Source organism: Zootoca vivipara, chromosome 14, assembly GCF_965207765.1.
Source record: "Zootoca vivipara chromosome 14, rZooViv2.hap1.1, whole genome shotgun sequence".
NCBI classification, from domain to species: Eukaryota; Metazoa; Chordata; class Lepidosauria; order Squamata; family Lacertidae; genus Zootoca; species Zootoca vivipara.
The window spans coordinates 45,426,975-45,447,292 of record NC_142597.1 but is presented as its reverse complement, the minus strand read 5'-3'; the positions used below and the strand labels follow the sequence as shown (position 1 = coordinate 45,447,292).

The 20,318-nt window shown below is 48.5% G+C and overlaps 1 protein-coding gene across 1 annotated transcript; it reads right to left on the bottom strand.

Annotated features, from left to right (window-relative positions):
- Positions 1-13,166: 13,166 nt before the first annotated feature.
- On the bottom strand, positions 13,167-19,783 carry LOC118096762 (dehydrogenase/reductase SDR family member 13). Its single transcript, XM_035138905.3, has 5 exons — positions 19,331-19,783; positions 18,298-18,416; positions 16,831-16,954; positions 15,492-15,803; positions 13,167-14,973 (listed from the first exon to the last, which is right to left on the bottom strand). Exons 1-5 carry the CDS (start codon positions 19,461-19,463, stop codon positions 14,711-14,713), a joined length of 951 nt encoding a protein of 316 aa, XP_034994796.1. The 5' UTR covers positions 19,464-19,783; the 3' UTR covers positions 13,167-14,710.
- Positions 19,784-20,318: the final 535 nt, after the last annotated feature.

Below are 20,318 nucleotides of genomic sequence, written 5' to 3'. Positions count from 1 at the left end.
GTATGTATTTCAACTACTGTATATGTAATAGCCTTTTTTCTATTTTGGCGTGACCTTATTCTTAGCAATTCTATACCCTTGGCCATACAGTGTGGGTTTTTTTTCAAAAAAACCCAGAAAGTAGCTTTAATGCTTTATACACTTAAAGTACCTAGGACTATACAATTATGTGAGGTGGCCTTGATTTAAACGGTTGATGTTTCTATATTTTTATTTAGTGCCAGTAACTGGTTTTTGCAGTGCCATTCAATGGTACAAGGTGCCATTTACCAGAGACTGACATACTGAAATATATTATCATATAATGATAATACATTTAGTGTTAATGGCTTTTTTATATGTATGCATATAGTTTTGTTTATCAACTATATTAACTAATTATATCATTTCCAATGCGTTAAAATGAATATTCTCCTATTTTAAGTGAAAATTCTCTAATATTCTCATTAATCGAGAATATTCTCCAAAAGATTATTCTCAAGAGTTTAACATCACTACACGGGCCTTACACAACACTACTGTGTCCAAGGCTGTGGTTTGGGGGTCACTTGAATCATGTCAAGGTTACAAATTTAAGCCGTCTCAAGGACAGTTTTCTTTTTTTGCCAAAATGGTCCAAAGGAAATGGATCGAAGAAATGGCAGTTCTGCGATATGAACTACCTAACAAATCAATTTCCTGGCTTATCGGGAGGTGGCAGAGAAGGAAAGGAACCATGGCAGCAAATCAGTGCTCAGATCTGCTGCAAGGTGAATGTGCCTCAAATGTGGCAGCTTTAAAATATTAACAAAATGCCCCACGACTACCATAATGGAGTGGATCTCTGGGGGAACGTTCTGGGGGTTGCAGGCCTCAGTGTGTGTGTGTGTGTGTGTGTGTGTGTGTGTGTGTGTGTGTGTGTGTGAAATAAATCCTTTCCAGCTGAGTTTGGACACCATATGTCCCTATACATGTTCCCAGAATAGATGTGATGTCTCCCATTCATTACTTTTATCTTTAAGACCAAAGTGCCCCTGAACCGGGGAAGACGTGTGAGTAAAGGCACCATTGACCAGAGGCAACAGACCATCCGTCACAATGCTGCCCCTTTCACAGTTAAAGGAGGGCTGGTTGTTTTGGGAAGGGGGCTATTGGTTTAACACCAAAAAGTGTTTGCATAAAGGTGCTGAACCCCTCTCCCTGAAATCAGTTGCTCCAGAGGCTTTTCGCCATTCCTTGTTGGGAAGAGTGAAGGGGCTGCTTCAGGCAGCAGGTGGGCCCTGCAGGATCAGGCCCATGTCCCCCCATCTAGTCCAGCATCCTGTTCTTACAGGGGCAGCCAGATTACAGTAGGAGTGCAAGAACACTCTCCCCCCTCGCAGTTTCCTGCAGCTGGTATTCAGAAGCACGGAAGTGACGGTGACAGAAGGGCATTGGAAGGGAGAACAGTGTTCGTTCCCCCTGCGGTGGAGAACGATACGCAGGAAGATGCCTTACACCAGGCATCCCCAAACTTTGGCCCTCCAGATGTTTTGGACTACAATTCCCTTCTTCCCCAACCACTGGTCCTGTTAGCTAGGGATCATGGGAGTTGTAGGCCAAAACATCTGGAGGGCCGCAGTTTGGGGATGCCTGCCTTACACTGAGTGAGACAACTGGCCCATCTGCACTGACCGGTAGACTCTTCAAGGTTTCAGGCAGAGCGTCCGTCCCATTCCTACCTGGCGTACCCCAGAATTGAACCGCTGTCTGCAAAGCGTATGCTCTACCGCTGAGCTATGGGCCTTCCCCAAATGATACCACCCTGTCGCCTGGCCAGCTTTAACCAAGGGGACGCTACCTCGCCCTTTGCCCTGCAGCAGCTCAACTTAGAGGGAGGGGAGCCCTCGGAAGATGGGGGTCTTTGGGAGTCACAAGGAGCCACTTGATACAGGAGCATGTGGGAAAGCAGCACAGTCACATCTAGCTGGGCCTTGACACAAAGCTGCCTGCCCCCCCCCCCACCGATCAGGGTGCTCCCCTCCTTACCTCTGCGTGTCAGAGATGCACCACCAGGCCCAGGCCCAGCCTCCGTGGACGTACTGCTTCTCGTCCGCCCCGCAGCAACCACCTGCACAGGAAGCAGAGAGAGCGGTTGGGAACGGGCGTTTCATTTCGTCTATAAAGCTTTGAAGGATGCCCACCGTTCCAAAGGGGAGGCATTTCCAGGGCAACTGTCAAAGTAGTGAAAACAGAAAGGCAATGGTATGACCAAATATGATGGCAACGGAGCCCAGATATGTCAAACTGCTGCACACCCGCTCACCTGTTTAAACCCTGCCTCCATTTCTGTTCCCTTCCTTCTGCCTGCATTTCCAGATTGTAAGCATCTTGTTCTTTGTAAATTGAAAAGGGCGTAAGGAGAGCTTGAGAGATCAGGCCAATGGACCCGCTAGTCCAAGATCCTGTCCTTATAGTGGCCCAAAGAGATGCCCCAGTGGGAAGTCCGCAAGCAGGACTTGAGCACACCAGAGCCCTCTCCCTTGCTGTTCTAAGATTCTAGTCCTCATGATCATAAATAAAGGAGTGGCTTAAATAGGAAAATAGGAAGCTGCCTTTTCGGAAGCCAGTCCAATTGGTGCATGGAAGGTGGTGGACTCTCCTTCACTGGAGGTTTTTGAACACAGGTTGGAGGGTCATCTGTCAGGGATGCTTTAGCTATGATTCCTGCATTGCCGGGGGGTTGGGGTTGGACTAGATGACCCCTGGTGTTCCTTCCAACTCTATGATTCTATGACACGAGCACCAGAGTTCTCTCCCCTCCTGCAGTTTCCAGCAACTGATATTCAGAAGCACTGCAGTCTCCAATTGTGGAGACAGGGCACTCATGGCTAATAGCCATCCAGCCCTCTCCTCCATGGATCTGTCCAATCACCTTTTAAAGTCATCCAAGTTTGTGGCCTCACAAATGGAGGCAGTGAGAGATTTTGCTTTCTTGGGCTCCTTGATCGCTGCAGATGGTGACAGCAGTCACGAAATTAAAAGACGTCTGCTTCTTGGGAGAAAAGCAATGACAAACCTAGACAGCATCTTAAAAAGCAGAGACATCACCTTGCCGACAAAGGTCCGTATAGTTCAAGCTATGGTTTTCCCAGTAGTGATGTATGGAAGTGAGAGCTGGACCATAAAGAAGGCTGATCGCCGAAGAATTGATGCTTTTGAATTATGGTGCTGGAGGAGACTCTTGAGAGTCCCATGGACTGCAAGAAGATCAAACCTCTCCATTCTGAAGGAAATCAGCCCTGAGTGCTCACTGGAAGGACAGATCGTGAAGCTGAGGCTCCAATACTTTGGCCACCTCATGAGAAGAGAAGAATCCTTGGAAAAGACCCTGATGTTGGGAAAGACGGAGGGCACTAGGAGAAGGGGACGACAGAGGACGAGATGGTTGGACAGTGTTCTCGAAGCTACGAACATGAGTTTGACCAAACTGCGGGAGGCAGTGCAAGACAGGAGTGCCTGGCGTGCTATGGTCCATGGGGTCACGAAGAGTCGGACACGACTAAACGACTAAGCAACAACAACAACAAGTTTGTGGCCAGCACTGTTGTTTTTTACAGTTGAACTATGTGCTGTGTGAAGAAGGCCTTTCTTTTCTCTGTCCTGAATCTTTCAACATTTGGCTTCATGGGATGCCCATGAGTTCCAGTCTTACGAGGGAGAAAAGCTCTTCTCTATCCACTTCCTCTCTGCTATGCATAATTCAATAAAATATAATTGCAAAGGAAGAGTATACATGAGTGGAGCCAACAGCTGCAGGGAGAAGGTCAGGCAGCCAAAGCTCAGAATGAGCTCAGGCTTGCAACAGAGGTTGAAAATAATAACGAAAGGTTTCATTGGCTATGTCTTAAGCAAGTGGTAGCTCCTTTGCATGCAGAAGATGGGGAAAAGCTATTGGGTGGAGGTGGAACAGTTCAACACCTACTTTTGCCTCTGTCTACACCCAAAAGGAAAGCAGTGCCTAACCTGGGGATAACAGAATAAATGATGGAGGGAGGGAGCTGCGGCAACAGGTAGTGAGGGAACACCTAGCTACTTTAAATGAATTCAGATCTCCAGGGTCTGATGAGCTGGCAGGTATAATCTCAGAGCCTCTTTCTATAATATTTGAGAATTCTTGGGGAACAGGTGAGGTCCCTGTTGATTGGAGGGGGGGGGCAAATGTTGTCTCCATCATCCAGAGAGAGAGGAGCCATCCCAGTTGTAAAGGAGCCTCTGGGGCACAGATAATTAAGCAGTCGGTGTGCGAACACTTAGAAAATGATATAGCACGAGTTTCTCACAGACAAGTCATCCAGATAAATTTCATTTCTTTTTGTTAACTTTAAACTTCTCTGTTGGGGGATGCGCAACTGCCTGGCAACTGCCCTTAATTTTCTCATTGTCTTGGCAGCCATAGAAGCCTGTTTTCCACTTTTAAAAATATTTATTTCAAAAAGCAAGTTCTCAGAGCTTCGGAAATAGCCATATGCAGCTTAATGGAGAAGAAACAGGAGCAGGTGGGGGCTGGCGTCACAGGACACTCCCGCCTCTATCACACACACTCCCATCCAGGCCCAATGCAACTTCCTGCTGCAGCTTCGCAGGAAAGATTAAATTGGGAGAGGGAGCCAAGTGATCACCTATGACCGAATTGGTGCAGAGCCATTCAGAAGCTCTCCTCCTCCTCTGGCAGGCAGGCAGGGAACTGGGCCAGTTCCCATTCCTCTGCGCGTGACCCATGCCTGTGACTTTCTCAACCTCAGGGCTCTGCCAACTGTGCTTTGCAGCACAGCTCAGGAAGATTTTGGAAGCAGAGGAGGAAGGAAGCATTGCTGTCCCTACCCAGCCCAGAAGGAGGAGCTTTTAGTAAGGCATTTGATTGGAAAACGCATATTGTATTCCTTCCCCCCCCCCCGCCTTTCCACTCCTGCACTTCTGTCAAATCTCCAACTCCCTGAACGCCTTTGCGAATCAATTCTGCCCTGTCGTTCAGATTTATTGCAGTCCTCTCTCAGAGGAAAACCGCAATAAAATATCTTCAAAACAAGCAAGGAAACCAACGGCAAACAGTTAACACCCTGTACCTTCAGAGCTGTCCAGCATTAACACACCCCTCAACAGGTAGCCCAGGAGGATTCGGCCCAGAAGCACCTGTGGGAGATGGGGAGGCACCTGGGTGCTTTAAGAGTCTGAATGCCATTAACACACCGTGGCAACAGAAGGGGCCTGGAAGAACCAGCGTTTTCACAGCATGCCTACCTGCTCTCAGGGACTGCAGGATCCAGTAAAGGGGACCTAGAACTTTCCAAACCCCTGAGAAAAACCCATAACCTCCACTGGGCCTCCAAGATGTCAGTGGCAGGGCATGAGGTGCCAGGTTCAACCCCCCAGTGGCATCTCCAGGAAGGAGACCCCATCTCTGAAACCCTGAAGAGCTGCTTCTAGTCTGTGTAGGCTATAGTGAGCGAGAGGGACAGAAACATGAGGACGGGAGTCTTACTTTAGGGCAGGCATCCCCAAACTGCGGCCCTCCAGATGTTCTGGCCTACAACTCCCATGATCCCTAGCTAAGAGGACCAGTGGTCAGGGAAGATGGGAATTGTAGTCCAAAACATCTGGAAGGCTGAAGTTTGGGGAATGCCTGCTTTAGGGGAATGGCTTGTGCAGCTCAGCGGCAGAGCACCTGCGGAAGCTCCAAGGTTCAATCCCCGATGACATCTCCAGGAAGGGTTGGGAATGGACCCTGCCCGAAACCTGGGAGAGCCACTGCTGCCAGCCAGTGTAGAAAACACTGAGGTAGGTGGGCCAAAGGTCTGACTCAAGGGAGGGCAGCTTCCTCTGTTGCTCATTAACCAGCCACTTTCCTTCAGCACCCAGCACTCTGGAGACTGTTTATTGCCCTCCATTGCCAAATGCAGCCCTGCAGGCAAGAACTTCATCCCAGAAGCAGGAGGTGGGGGCTACCGTAGTTCAGAAGGCGAAAACAGACAGAATTCAGGTGGACTGGTTATTCTTCTACCTACCCCAAAGCAGAAAATCTTGCTGGGAGGTATGGGGGCTGTATTAGCAAATCATGATATTTTTTTGGGGGGAGGGAGGTGAAGAGGAAAGGACTGGCCCTGAAAAAGGCCAGCCAGCCACACCCGCTGCTGTTTTCTTCATCCTGCCTCAGGGAGGTCCCTGCTGGCTATGTAATCAGATTTGCTCAGATAGAAGGAAAAGTGCAGCCAGCAGGCGAGGAGATATGAAAGCTAGGGGCTAAATGGCACCTTAAACGGAATGTCTAGACTCTAGGCGCACTTATACAAAGCTGAAAATGAGTGAACTGCAGCTAAAATATTTTGTTCATTTTTTTGCATGGTCTAGTCCTTCCCTTGCCCACCCTCCTAATATTCTTAAGAGGGTCTCATCTCCAGTCTTCAGAGAGTAGCTGGAAGTGGGGAGGAAGGAAAAGGTCCTTCTTTCCTCCCACTCTGCAGTTTTAACCTGAAATCTTAGGTGCAGTACTGCGTCCAGAGCTCAGGAACTGCTTGCGCTAATGAAATTCCCAGTCGCAAAATGCGCCTAGAATAAATACAGTGGTACCTCGGTTTAAGTACACAGTTGGTTCCAGAGGTCTGTACTTAACCTGAAGCGAACTTTCCCATTGAAAGGAATGGAAAGTGGATTAATCTGTTCCAGACGGGCCCCCGGAATACTTAAACTGAAAGTACTCAAACGGAAGCGTACTTAAACCGAGGCATGACTGTAATGGGAGTTTCAAACACTGCTGGGAGATTATGGCAAAGGAGGAGGAAGCGCATCCATGTGAGGCTTGGGGCCTGGGCTAATGATGCTCCCCTCCCCTCTACCAGGAGAGGCATCCACTGGACCAAGGGACCACCATGAGCAGATCACCCCAGTTCCTTTGCCATTTTGGAGCATTGATGAGGCTTGGGGCAATTGGAAGGTGGAGAGAGGGAATGTCTCTCTCTCTCTCTCTCCTGCTGTTTGTGTAAATTTAAAAGGACTTTGCAGCTCGCTCTCTGTTTTTTAAAGAGTCACACACAAGCACAGCAAGAAAATTCCTTCCAGCAGCACCTTAGAGACCAACTAAGTTTGTCATTGGTATGAGCTTTCGTGTGCATGCACACGGCTGCCTACCTCTAACTAGAAGCACAGCAAGGTCCACATTCACAGAATGTCGACTAACTTCCTTATAGAAAGACATTCTGGAATTATTATTTTTTTTAAAAATATACCTTTAAATCTGTGAATATTCACAGGGGAACTATGATTGTGACTGTGACTCTCACATATGAGGCAACACTTGAGGCCACATACATTTTTCTTTATTACGAGCTTATGGGGTCCTCCTTATAGCCTTCTCTTTTGTATTATCTGTTTTGCAATGTATTTAACTCTCCGTTTCCCTTATTCACTTTATAGGTACTGGACAGTGTTCTCGAAGCTACGAACGTGAGTCTGACCAAACTGCGGGAGGCAGTGCAAGACAGGAGTGCCTGGCGTGGTCTGGTCCATGGGGTCACGAAGAGTCGGATACGACTAAACGACAACAAATTTGTACACATGTTCCTGTATTCCAAAACTGTACTAATATATGTATTTTTATACTTTATGATGTATCAGCTGGTTAGATATCGCCCAGCCCTAGGCCTTATTGTTGTTGTTGTTTAGTCGTTTAGTCGTGTCCGACTCTTCGTGACCCCATGGACCATAGCACGCCAGGCACTCCTGTCTTGCACTGCCTCCCGCAGTTTGGTCAAAGTCATGTTCGTAGCTTCGAGAACACTGTCCAACCATCTTGTCCTCTGTCGTCCCCTTCTCCTATTGCCCTCAATCTTTCCCAACATCAGGGTCTTTTCCAAGGATTCTTCTCTTCTCATGAGGTGGCCAAAGTATTGGAGCCTCAGCTTCACAATCTGTCCTTCCAGGGAGCACTCAGGGCTGATTTCCTTAAGAATGGATAGGTTTGATCTTCTTGCAGTCCATGGTGGAGAGTTTTGACTAAACGTGATCCACCTGGAGAAGGAACTGGCAAGCCACTCCAGTATCCCTGCCAAGAAAACTCCATGGACAAAGACAACAGGCCTTATTACGAAATGCAATTTTGAAAACTCTTCTCAAACAGGGTGACAGAAAAAGGCTGAGTTGTAAACCTACTCATACTACATTGGCAGGCTGGTGGAATCCGGGGCTATACAAAAGAGGAGGGGGGTGACCCGCTTGTGATCTTCCAGAGGTACCTGAACAGCTGCTGGAAACAACAAAGCATACTTGGTTTGATGCAGCAGCAAGACACTATCACCCCCTGGGTTGAAAATACTCTCTTCTCCTAATTGCATGCAGCTCGACATGTCAAGGAAGCAGAGCAGGGCTTGGAGAGGATGGTTCCTCCCCCCCCCCCCCGCCTAGAGAGCTCTCCCAAACAAGATTTTTTTGGGGGGGGGGAACGGAAGCAGAGGAAAACAGAGGCTGCTCCTCCCTCTCTGCTGCTAAGTCTTGGCAAAGGGAATCCTGATTCCCGAAAAGATAGCAGCTGTTGTAAAGGAGCCCGCCTCTCGCAAAGTGGGTCACGGGTTCATCCATCTAGTCTCATTTAGACAGAGAAATAAGACAGGCGGTGTGCTCAGGCCGCATCTCAGGGCAACTGCAGGTTGGTGTGTTGGTTTAAGGGCCTAGCCAGCAATTTTGGCAAACAGACCCCTAAGCCACCAGCAGAGATACAACCCACACCTCGACAAAAGCAGCAAAGCAAACGCAGATTGTTTGCTTGGGAATTAAAGTAGAACAAGGCAACACAAACAGTCCAGCTGCCAGGATATCGTGGACTTGTCTCGGGGGCTCAACATTCCCTGCAAACATCGGAAAATGCTGGACACTCCCTCTCTCTCCCCACTGCAAGACTTCAAACTTGCTAGGGAAGCCATTCCCTGTCACGGAAGGAAGCAATTATTCCATCCTAACAGGTTAGTTAGTACCTTGTCAGCACTGGGTGAATGAACTCTCACCCTGATTATGATGCTTTGGGGTAGGATTTAAACAAGCAGAAACCCTCCAGAAATCTTTCCCTGGCAACAGTTCTGCTGGCGCCACTTGCTAGTTAGGTGTGAGTTTTTTTTAGATTCATTTGTTAGGAGATAACAATGGATTTCTAGAGGAAGAGGTGCTGGGGCCCAGCCCTGGCCGGAAGCCACAGGACTCCCATAGCAGAGTCATGGGGCCTCATCCAAGATATGGAGCACCAGGATGTGGTTACTCAAATCAGAGGCATGTTGATTACTGCATGTCCTCATTGCAGAGAGAGAGGGCAGGGGGGGACGGCTCTTGCATTGGAAGAAGGTTCGGGGGGTTTCGATTTGATTAAGTCTTCTGCTCGCAAGGCTCCAGGCCTCCTGACACGCACAGGAAAACACACCCTGCATTCATCTGCTGCTGGACACGGACCAACCCTGCAGTGCTAAGAACGCTTCCCATTTTAAAAAGTGCCCAGAAAGCAGCTGGGAAATGCCGTCCAGTAACACCCTACCGGTAGACCCTTGGATCACCCTTTTCTATCGAGGGCAGGCTGGCAACACAACTTGTGAATACAGCCTGCCTGCCCTGCCTGCCTGCCTGCCTGCCTGCCACAAGACAGGGGGAGGAGGAGGGGAAAATGCTGGTAGCATGCAGACCATGCAAATGTATGCTAGTAGGCCTGTACAAATTCACACAAGATTATTGTTGTTACTCCTATGCTGGAAAACACCAGCTAATAATAATAATTTTTTTTTAAAAAAATACTACTTTTATTATCTAGCTGGGTTTCCCAACCAACCTGGGCAGCTTCCAGCCCATATAGAAAGACAACAAAATGTCAAACATTAAAAACTTCCTGATACAGGGCTGCCTTCAAATGTCTTCTAAAAGTTGTGTAGTTCTTTAGCTCCTTTGCATTTGACGGGAGGGCGTTCCACAGGGCGGATGCCACAACTGAGAAGGCCCTCTGCCTGGTTCCCTGTAACTTCCACTTCTTGCAGGTAGGGAACCGATAGAAGTCCCTCGGAGTTGGACCTCAGTGTCCGGGTTGGATCATGGGGGTGGAGACACTCCTTCAGGTATAATGAAGTTTAAGAGGAGTGCAATTAAAAAGCATCATATTAAACAGGTATTTATACAGCCAAGGTTTTATTTTCCACATGAAAGAGGCTACCTGTGGGATGCTGACACTCTGTGGGCATATGTGAAATGAGGGAAGGCTCACAGAGTCATGAACTCACAGAGCAGCTATTCAATTCTCAGTCCCCACGTCTACAATTTGGGAGAATTGTACTGCTCTACGTTACAGAGCTGTTGGGAGGAACAAGGTATATAAAATGCTAAAAGCTAATGCTGTTGGATTTCCATCCCACACCTTCCCCATCCAAAGTCTAGACAGGGGTGGGGTTCTCCCTGCCTATCAGAACTTCCAAGCAGGCAAGGAAGGACAGCAGCTCAGCAGCAGAGTACCTGCTTTGCCTGGAGAAGGTCCCAGGTTCAATCCCGATTCTCCAGTTAAAAACATACCAGGAAGCAGAGAGAGTGGAAGACCTGCAGTTGCCCAAGACCCTGGAAGAGCCGCTGCCAGTCAGAGCAGACAACACTAGGCAGAGGATTAGTGGTTTGACTCAGTAGGCAGATCCTCATCTGCAGAGGTTGGAAGGCCATCTGCCAGGGATTCTTTAGCTGATTCCTGCATTGCAAGGGGTTGGACTAGTTGACCCTCGGGGTCCCTTCCAACTCTACAATTCTGTGATTCTGTGTCTGTACCAGGATTAACCTGCCCAGCCATGGTTCATGGAAGACACACTCTGCCCATGTTCAACGCCATTCATGCTCCCCCAACCCAGACCTAGTAGCTTTTGCCTGTTATATATTCCATATTTTCTTTTCAGACCACTCGAGGCAATTTCCTTCCCAAACAGAAAAAAAGCAGGAGGGTGTGGTGGTTATTAAGAGCGCTATGTTTTCTCCAGAATGATTTCCCATCTACTGCAGTAGCTTTGGCTACACTGAGACAGTAATAAAAGGGAGAATGGATGCTCTCAAGGGAGGTGGAGGCTCCCACCACCAACACACACACCCTGACAGCTTTTATGAGCTGAACTGGCCTCCTCCAGTTGTAATCACAGCCGCTCACACCTTCTTTTCCCTGAAAATAACTTCCTGGGCTACAAATTACATATTTTGCCTTGGAAATGTGTTCCTGTAAAGCTCAGAAACTTGGCACAGAACTCATTCAGAGGCACCCCCACCCTATTAACTGTAATATCATACCAAACTGTGATGCTGAAAAATGGTAAGTGGGTTGCAGGATCCTCATGAACCAGGCAGAAAGCATTTCAGGAGACGCACAAATACAATCCATCTAAGTTGCATTTTCATAGAACTGTTTCCCATCAAGGAAAAGCACCTGCTCACTTTAATATGCCTCAGATGAAAACAGGAAGCATTCAGCACCATTTTCTTAAGAGAAGTTCAAATCACTGAGGACTGGATCCCTAACTAATTTTGCAGTTTGTGTCAGGAGCGGATGGGAGCTCACCTCAATGCAAACCAGCTAATGCCCAGTCCAAGCGCTTTGGATCCCATGAGACACATTGTGTCACTGTTGTGATTATTCATTATTATTCCTAAACAAAAACCCAAGGCCTTAGCTCCGTGCTGTACAAGGTGGGTTGTGTGTGTGTGATATTATTCATATTAATACTAATTCCAATTTCTAAAGAAGAACTGTACATATGTTTGTATATGTAAATAACACTCTGTAACTGCATATATAGAATTTACATATTATAAATAAATGTGCACAGCTGAGATGTGATATGTGCGTGATATATTTATCTGTGAATGTGTGCAATACGTGCAAGAGAGAGATCAGTGTGTGTCTGTAAGAAAGATGTGTTTGCAATGTGTGTGCAGGTGCAAGAGAGAGATCTGTGTGTATGGGCGCTGTGTTGTTTGCATAAGAGGTCTCTGCGTGTTCTATGCGTGGGTGCCTAAGAGAAATCTCTGTGTAAAAGCGTGCCTTGCTGTTGGCGTGTGAGATCCGCGTGTGCCATCTACCCACCCGTGAGAAAAAAAATCTAAGTACACGTGCCCTCTCTGTGCAAGAGACACCTGCGCATTTGCGTGCTGTGTGCCGTTTGTGTAACAGGGAGGTCTCCGTGCGCCCAGGATATATACGCGTGTGTGTGTTTGTGCAAAAGGAATCTCTGCATCCCTGTTCCCTCCGTGTCAGAGAGCTGTGTGCATGCATGCAACCTGTCGAAAGCAGGCATAGCTGTGTGTCTCCGTGTGTGTGTGTGTCCTACATGTGTCTAGGACACCCTCTCGCCCACAGAGGGGAGGGATAAAGCCACCCCCTCCCAGGCCTCACCCAATTCAAGGAGCACCCCCCCCGGAGGGAAGAAGGAAGAACAACAGCAGGAAGGAAGGAGGAAGAAGAGGGCGAGGCAGACCTGCAAGGGGGGAGGGGGGGCTTCAGCGCCCCTCCCCCCTCGGGTGCCTCCCTTGAGGAAAACAAGCCCCCCCCCGTCAACCTCCCCCCCCTCACCCTCTCCTTACCTGACACGACGAGGGCCTCGTTGGGCCCCACCGTGTGGCAGTTGCCCATGGCGACTCGACCCAGCCAACGCCAAGCAGCAGCCCGCCCCCTCCCACCGACCACCACCACCACGGCGCACGCGCACTGCGCTCCGCCCGATTAACGGGTCGGGGGATCTTCGGGAGGAGCAGCAGCGGCACCGCCTCCTTCCTCGGCTCCACCCCCCGCTCCTGAAGGCTCCGCCCACAGGAAGTGCGTCAGAGGCGGGGAAGGGGGAGCGTGGGCGGGGAAAGGAAAGAGCGGGAAAGGGGAGCGGAGGGAGGAGGAAGAGGCCGCCGCCGCCGCCGCCTCAGGCCGCCATTTTGGGCGGAGGAGGAAAGTGTGAGGGGAGAAAAAGAAAAGGATAAAATAAAGTGCACCCCCGCCCCAATCTTCCTCAGAACACGCGCCCTTTGTGAACACACGTCGCGTTGTCTGGTTTTCCTTATTATGTTATGTGTTTTCGCGTTTTCACACGAGATCCTCCTGCAGCGAAGGGCAGTGTATCAATTCAATAAACAAAGTCCTCAGAACTCGAAAAAAAGTTGCTATCCAGACGGGGCACAATAAATAAAAATATAATTTTTTATTGTTATTAACACACCACACACTCCAGGTCCCAGGTGGGGTACATTCATTCAATCAATCAATCAATGATAGTAAATATCATTCTTGTTTAGTAGCCCTTCGCCCCAAGGTTGGGTACGTTTAAAATATAATATAAAAGGAGTTTTAAAAACAGTTTGCCATTGCAGAAGCAAGGCAGGTCCTAAAAACCTACATCTGAATGGTCCTCGTCTTTTAAGGGCCTCTTTCCCATTTGTCTCCTCTCCCTGCATATATTTATTCTGTGATTAGCAACAGAGTTTTTTTGCCCTCCATTTTTTCAAATGACCATCCTTGAGAGACCCCCTCAGATCAACATAGATGCCCCCTCAGCCACTCCGGTCTTGCCCAGCTCAAAATTACAGTGGCCACATTATGCTCCCCCCCACTTGCTAAAAAACACGTATTTTAGCATTTAGCATGCTCTGGTCCATGGGGTCACAAAGAGTCGTACACGACTAAACAACTAAAAAACAACAAAGACATTTCTGTCTGGGGAAGCCTATCCAGACACACAAACAAACTGCCATCTGTTTTAATTATTACTAATATTGTTTTAGGTTCTAAAAAAAATTTCACTGATAATCTTGCTGTTCTATTCCTTTTCTGTAAACCACTCTGGTGGCATATAAATATTGTGGGGAGTGAAATAATATGTACCTAAATAGTTTAATTTTTAACATTTCAGCTTCCACCGCAATCAGCTGCTCTGATAAAAATGAAAGAATTGAGCTGAGAGTTCTGCATTGGACTGGATGACCCCGGGATCCCTTTGATATAGGAAATAGAGACCCCAGGTGCAGGTTTTCATTACTGCATTTTAATAATGTTTCAATGTTTCGCTTTAATTGCATTTAACCTTTCAGAATGCATTAGACTTGATTTTTGCATGTTCTGCTTTTGTGAGTCTTCCCCCTCCTAAGCTGCTCTCTCCTCTCTCCTCATCTACTCCTTACAGGTAGGTAGCCGTGTTGGTCTGACGCAGTCAAAACAAAATTAAAAAATCCTTCCAGTAGCACCTTAGAGATCAACTAGGTTTGTCATAGGTATGAGCTTTCGTGTGCATGCACACTTCTTCAGATGCACACGAAAGCTCATACCTATGACAAACCTAGTTGGTCTCTAAGGTGCTACTGGAAGGATTTTTTAATCTCATTACAGTACTCCTGGAAATGGTACAAATGGCAGGATGTTTTAGCACCAGAGTGAGAATCAGCTACCCTTGAAGAGGATTATGTGATGCTCTTCCCTCTCACTGGAGGCTAAGCTGCCAGGGTAACGCTGGGTATCCAAGACATGAAATGGTCAAATGCCCTGGGCACATCAGGGCCACTCCAAGGCGATTGCAGGATGAAGATGCCAGTATGAAGCCAGGTGTGCTTTACTTCTCATGACCTGTCATCTTTCCTGACGTAGGTTTAAGGATGTTTTAAGACTCTTGGTTTGCAGAGGCCCCCCTTTCCATGGAGATGAGGAGCCCTCTTTGAAAAACACCGCAGCCTAGTTCGCCAGCCCCACCATCCTCTCGCTGACTTCCCAAAGTTTCTTGGCCACGGCGTCATCCCGGGCATGTGGCTTGGGGTCACGCAGCCAGCAATTGGCAAAATAGCGCCCGCTGTACTTCTCAATGCCTTCCTGAGTGGCACAGTAGATGGACGTCTGAGCTCCATTGGTCGTGTCTCGGAAGAAGAGCCAGCAGATGGGGAGGAAAAGAGGCTTCAGCCAAACCGAAATGTGACGGAAAAAATCTGATTTAACTACCCCTGAAAGCAGAAAGATAGGAAAACACCAGTTGCCAGAACTGGATAGAATAAGAAGAGAGCCCAGCTGATGGACCAGACTTCAAAGGGGGTCCATCTAATTTAGTATCCACTTTTCCACTGTGGCCAAGCAGGTGCCCCTTTTTGCAGAACACAGAACAGTCAACAGTCAGGAAAAATGGGAGCTGGAGTCTAATAACATCTAGAGGACCAATGGAAGCTGGTCCATCTGCCACCCTTCCTACTTACAACCAGCCCAGGGGGTTCCTGCCCGTCAGTTTCCTTCTCTTCCATAGTCTCAGTGTTGCCCCTTGTAAATCTCTGCAGGGATAAGGATGAGGATGGGGCAAGAACTAGGAGGAGTTGACTCCACCTGCAATTGACTCTATCTCTGCCCTTCACTGGTTCTGGCTCTGTCTATTGTTGGGCTCCCTGCTTTCTGCACCTCCAGTCCCCCAAGGGCACCAGCCACCACTATAGAGGGTCCCAGGTTGAGGAGCTGAGCTTGACCTGCCACCCACCTGGATGGACCGCGTAGCAGGTAACGTTCGTCCCTTCTAGTCGATTGGCGAGCTCCCGGGTGTACAATATATTGGCCAGTTTGCTGTTGCAGTACGATTGGAACCCTGCCAACTGCCCGTCCACTGGCTTGTGGATGTTCTGAAAGTCAATCTTCCCCGTTTGATGTGCTTTGGAAGCCACCACCACCACACGGCTGGGCGCGCACTGCTTCATCCGCTCCAGGAGGAGGTGGGTCAGAAGGAAATGACTCAAGTGATTCACCTGGAACACCAAATTGAAGCCATCCTCACTTCGGCTTCCAGACCCGACACCTGCCGGAACACAAAACTGGATTAAACAGGTGCAACATGGAGGCAGGCCTTTTCACTGGTGGCGCCAGCCCTGTTGAAATACCAGAGGCCCCCATCACTATCTTCTGCTGGCTCTGGAAGACACACCTGTTTAGGCAAGCCTAGTCTCTACAAGTTTATTGTTCTAGCCAAAGGCCATGACAAACCATACATAGTTTCCAACTTTACATGTAAGCTGACCATAGCAAAACCGTTTGAGAATATAGCAACAAACAATCCTAGCCCAATGGCACGGGTTGCAAATTAGTTTTGGGGCCCAATTCAAAATGTTGGTTTTCACCTATAAAGCCTTAAGCAGCTCAGGGCCACTTTCAACCTGGATCCTGTGATCGCCACCAGAAGTCCTTTGTTTGCCTCCTCTGCAAGACGTCTGGAGAGTGGCAATACCAGAACGGGGCCTTTTCTGCCGTGGCTCCCCGTTTGTGGGATGTTCTCCCCAGCGGGGCTCAGCTGACATCATCATTATATATCTCTAGGCACCAGGCAAAATCTTTTCTCTACAACTGGAACTTGGGACTTTCACCGTCTCCGGCCTTTTAGAAGAGGGCGGGATGTTTTAAATGTATTTCTTTCACCTTTTGGTTCTAATGACAGAGGGAGAGGTTTTGTTGACTGTCATTTGCTTTGGGTGGCCCTGGGCAAGATAAAGCAACTAACAAATTTTATAAATAGTAATAAGTGGCATGCAGGTTCATAATAATTGGGTTGTAGCCAACTAAGTGCTGCTTTAAGTAGACTCACTGAAATTAATATACCCATGTTACACATGTCCATTAAATTGAGTATGACTACCAGCACCTAGTTATAATCAGTCTACAGCAGTGGCTTGCAAAGGGTGTGGCAAACCATTGTTGTATAGGCTGACTAGCAGTGGGTCTCCAGAGTTTCAGACAGGAGATGCCATTGGAGACTGAAAACCTTGGACCTTCTGCATGCAAAGCAGCTGTGCCCCATCCCCAAATCTCCACCCTCGGGGCTGCGTTCTCACCTGCATTGTTGATGAGAATGTCAAGGCGGGGCTCAGATCTCAAGAAAGCCGCTGCAAAAGTCCTCACTGACTTGAAGCTGGCCAAGTCCAGGCTCATGAAGAGAACTTCATTGTTCCCACTTTCCTGCCAACATTAAGGGGGGGGGGATATGGTGGGGAACAGCATAAGCAATTAAACTACATTCCTAAAACAAATGCAAAATACATAAAACAGTGGATTAGATTAGCAGACCTAATCTACAAACAGAGCCTGTTCACCACCATCCTCATCCCAGAAAAAAACAGGCGAGGAGGTGTGTTTAAAGTAGGCACCTTAAAGCACCTATTCCAGGGAATGGTGCATGGTGGGAAAACATCCTCCAAGCACCCCCACCCCAATGTCATCATAGAATCCTAGAGTTGGAAGAGACCACAAGGGCCATCCAGTCCAACCCCCCTGCCAAGCAGGAAACACCACCAAAGCATTCCTAACAGATGGCTGTCAAGCCTCCGCTTAAAGACCTCCAAAGAACTGGACCACACTCCACCACACTCCTTGGCAGCAAATTCCACTGCCAGACAGCTCTTACTGTCAGGAAGTTCTTCCTAATGTTTAGGTGGAATCTTCTTTCTTGTAGCTTGAATCCATTGCTCCGTGTCCACTTCTCTGGAGCAGCAGAAAACAACCTTTCTCCCTCCTCTATATGACATCCTTTGATATATTTGAACATGGCTATCATATCACCCCTTCACCTTCTCTTCTCCAGGCTAAACATACCCAGCTCCCTAAGCCGTTCCTCATAAGGCATCGTTTCCAGGCCTTTGACCATTTTGGACACATTCAGATAATACCACTAGGGTAGACTATTCTAACCTGGTGGCCTCCCAGATCCTTTGGACTACAACTCCCACCAGCCCCAGACAGCCGTGTGATGCTGAGGCTGATGGGAGACTAAGTCCAAAACATCCGGAGGGTGCCAGGTTGGTGAATTCTCCTAGAAAGCCAGACCTCCCTTCTGCGAAGGAAAGAAGGAAGGAAGGAAGGAAGGAAGGAAGGAAGGAAGGAAGGAAGGAAGGAAGGAAGGAAGGAAGGGTCAGCTGTTGAGAATTCATTGGAACTCACTGCTGACTGGTATCAGGCAAGTGAATTCATTGTACTCTTTTCGGTGCCTGCTAAAAACAATATTGTTTAGACAAGCCTACCCTGAGGTTTAGAAAGTTGATGTGAGTCCCCGCCCCGCCCTGTCTACTCTGATTTAATTTTTTTTTTAAGTTTTACATTGTTACATCAATAATTTTATTGATTTCTTTGTAAACCGCTTTGAGGGTGGTTTATTTTTTTAAACAATCAAGTGGGGTATAAATTTTATGAAGTGATTATATATTTGGCCATGTTTTTACAGTGAAATTGCTTTGAGAAGTGATTTTAAAAGGGGATCCCATAAATAAAGGCTGCCCTTTCGAAGGAGGCAGGTGGCAGGCGCTCACCCTCCTGATATCATAGACGGCAGATTCTCCTCGCCCTCTGTCGCGGCAAGCCAGAATGATGCGGGCTCCCCTCCGGGCCAGATCCAGCGCCGTTGCCTTTCCAATCCCGGTGTTTCCACCTGGAAAAGTTCAAGGGGAAAGTTTAAACTTCCTGAGGGTCTTGGCGGACCACAGAACCATTTTTCTGGCAATTGTAATGAGCTGTGCTAGATGCTGTATGGTTTTAACTGCATTTTAACCATATCCTTTAATTCTTACAGGTTGCATTTTGTTGCTTTATAATGTGAATTCCACAGAGTTTGGGGCCAGAGGCAGTGCGTGTTTCTGAAGGCCAGTTGCTGGAAATAGCAGGAGGGGAGAGCGGTGGTTGTTGCTCAGGAGCTGCTTGCCAGTTTCCTACAGGGATCCGGATGCTGGACTAAGTGGGTCACTGGCCGGATCCAGCTGAAGGCTCTTCTCAAGAGAATTCAGAATGCAATGCAATCATAGCTGTCAAATTCCCCCTTTTTTAAAGGGAAATTCCCTTATGCTGAATAGGCTTCTTTGAGAGAAAAGGGAAAACTTGACAGCTGTGAATACAATACATACGAATATTGAATGCAATGGATGTGATGTCTCTCATCTTCCACTACAAAGCCTCAGACACGTCACATACCAAATGAATAATCTCTGGAGTCCTCTCCTAGACGCTCTTGGACTACAATTCCCAGCATTCCCAGCAAGGCCGACGTTGAGGAAACACGAGGGGGATGGGCTGGAGTGCAGGCACATCTGGAGAAAGGTCACCGGTGCAACCCTGCAATAGGTTTACTGAGAAGCAAGCCCCACTAGCGCTCCAGGGAGCTTCCTCCTAAGTCAGCCTGCGCAGGATCGCAGCCGGGCAGATGCGCTCAGACTCGTCTGAAGTTTTTTTTCCTGGGATCCCCAAGCAGGAAACCCCGATGCGGCGGGAGCTCCCGCAGACCCTCTTCGGGCGCTCTAACCACTGCCCCACGCTGCCCCCCGTCTTCCGAGACCTGGGGGCGATCCTGACCTGTGATCAGCACCGTCTTGCCCCGCAGGCTGGCCTCGTTCTTGCACGTGGCGCCTTTGATGAAGTTGTAATAGAGCAAGGCGTAGAGGCCCAGCGCCAGCGCCAGACCCGCCAGCGCCTCCGCCGCGGCCATCGCGCGCTTCTTGCGCCCGGCGGGAGGAGGCACCAGCCTAGGCGCGCATCTTGCGCCCGCGATGGCCGGCTCCGCGCACCGCTGGTCGGAGGAAGAGGCGGACGCCGCTGCTGCTCCTGCTGCTCCGCCTCCTCGGGAGGCAGGTTCGTGCCCAGCAGCCAGGCGCGCCCCGGCCGGATCCTTCCTCTTTCTCCCGCGGAGCCTTGCGCAACGCTGCGCGCCTGCCGCCACTTGCGCTCCAAGGCGTGCCAAGAACGGAGCCAGAACCCCTGGCCGCTGGCAGAGATGCGCGCCGCGATCAGCGGTATCCCGGACGGACTTTGTGGGTGGTCAGAGCCCCGCCCCATAGCAAAGTCCGTCCGTGTCCCCAAGTGCAGGCCGGTCGCCTTGATCCGTGGCTGTCCTTCCTTACGCGCACGCCCCATCCTCGGATAGATGGCACCCGCATAAATGCAATCCTGCGCTCAGTTTCAGGGGCGCCCACTTGAATAAAATACTGTATCGGGGGTGAGGGCGCATAATCGATCGCAAGACGTGACGCACCGTGCAGCAGTCCCGGATTTACAGGTGAAACTCGGGAAATTAGAATATCGTCGAAAAGGGCATTTATTTCAGTAATGCAACTTATTATTTTTCTTTTAATTTTTACAAATGCTTTCTTTTGGAAATTCCACAGTAATAAAACAAAGTTACAATAATACAAAAATAAACATCCCATTTACATTTCATTAATTACATTCCATTTATAATTGACCCACCTAACGACCAATAATGACAATGACAAATAATAATAATAATAATAATAAAAATAATAAAGAATAATAATAACAATAACAATAATAATTTATTATTTAT

Bases quoted from the DNA above. Each gene is read 5' to 3' on its own strand.
- LOC118096762 (XM_035138905.3), bottom strand. From the start codon at position 19,463: ATGGCCGCGGCGGAGGCGCTGGCGGGTCTGGCGCTGGCGCTGGGCCTC. The intron at 18,417-19,330 runs GTCAGGATCGCC...GAACTTTTCCAG, and splicing joins CAAGACGGTGCTGATCACAG to GTGGAAACACCGGGATTGGA. The intron at 16,955-18,297 runs GTGAGCGCCTGC...TAATGTTGGCAG, and splicing joins CCGTCTATGATATCAGGAGG to GAAAGTGGGAACAATGAAGT.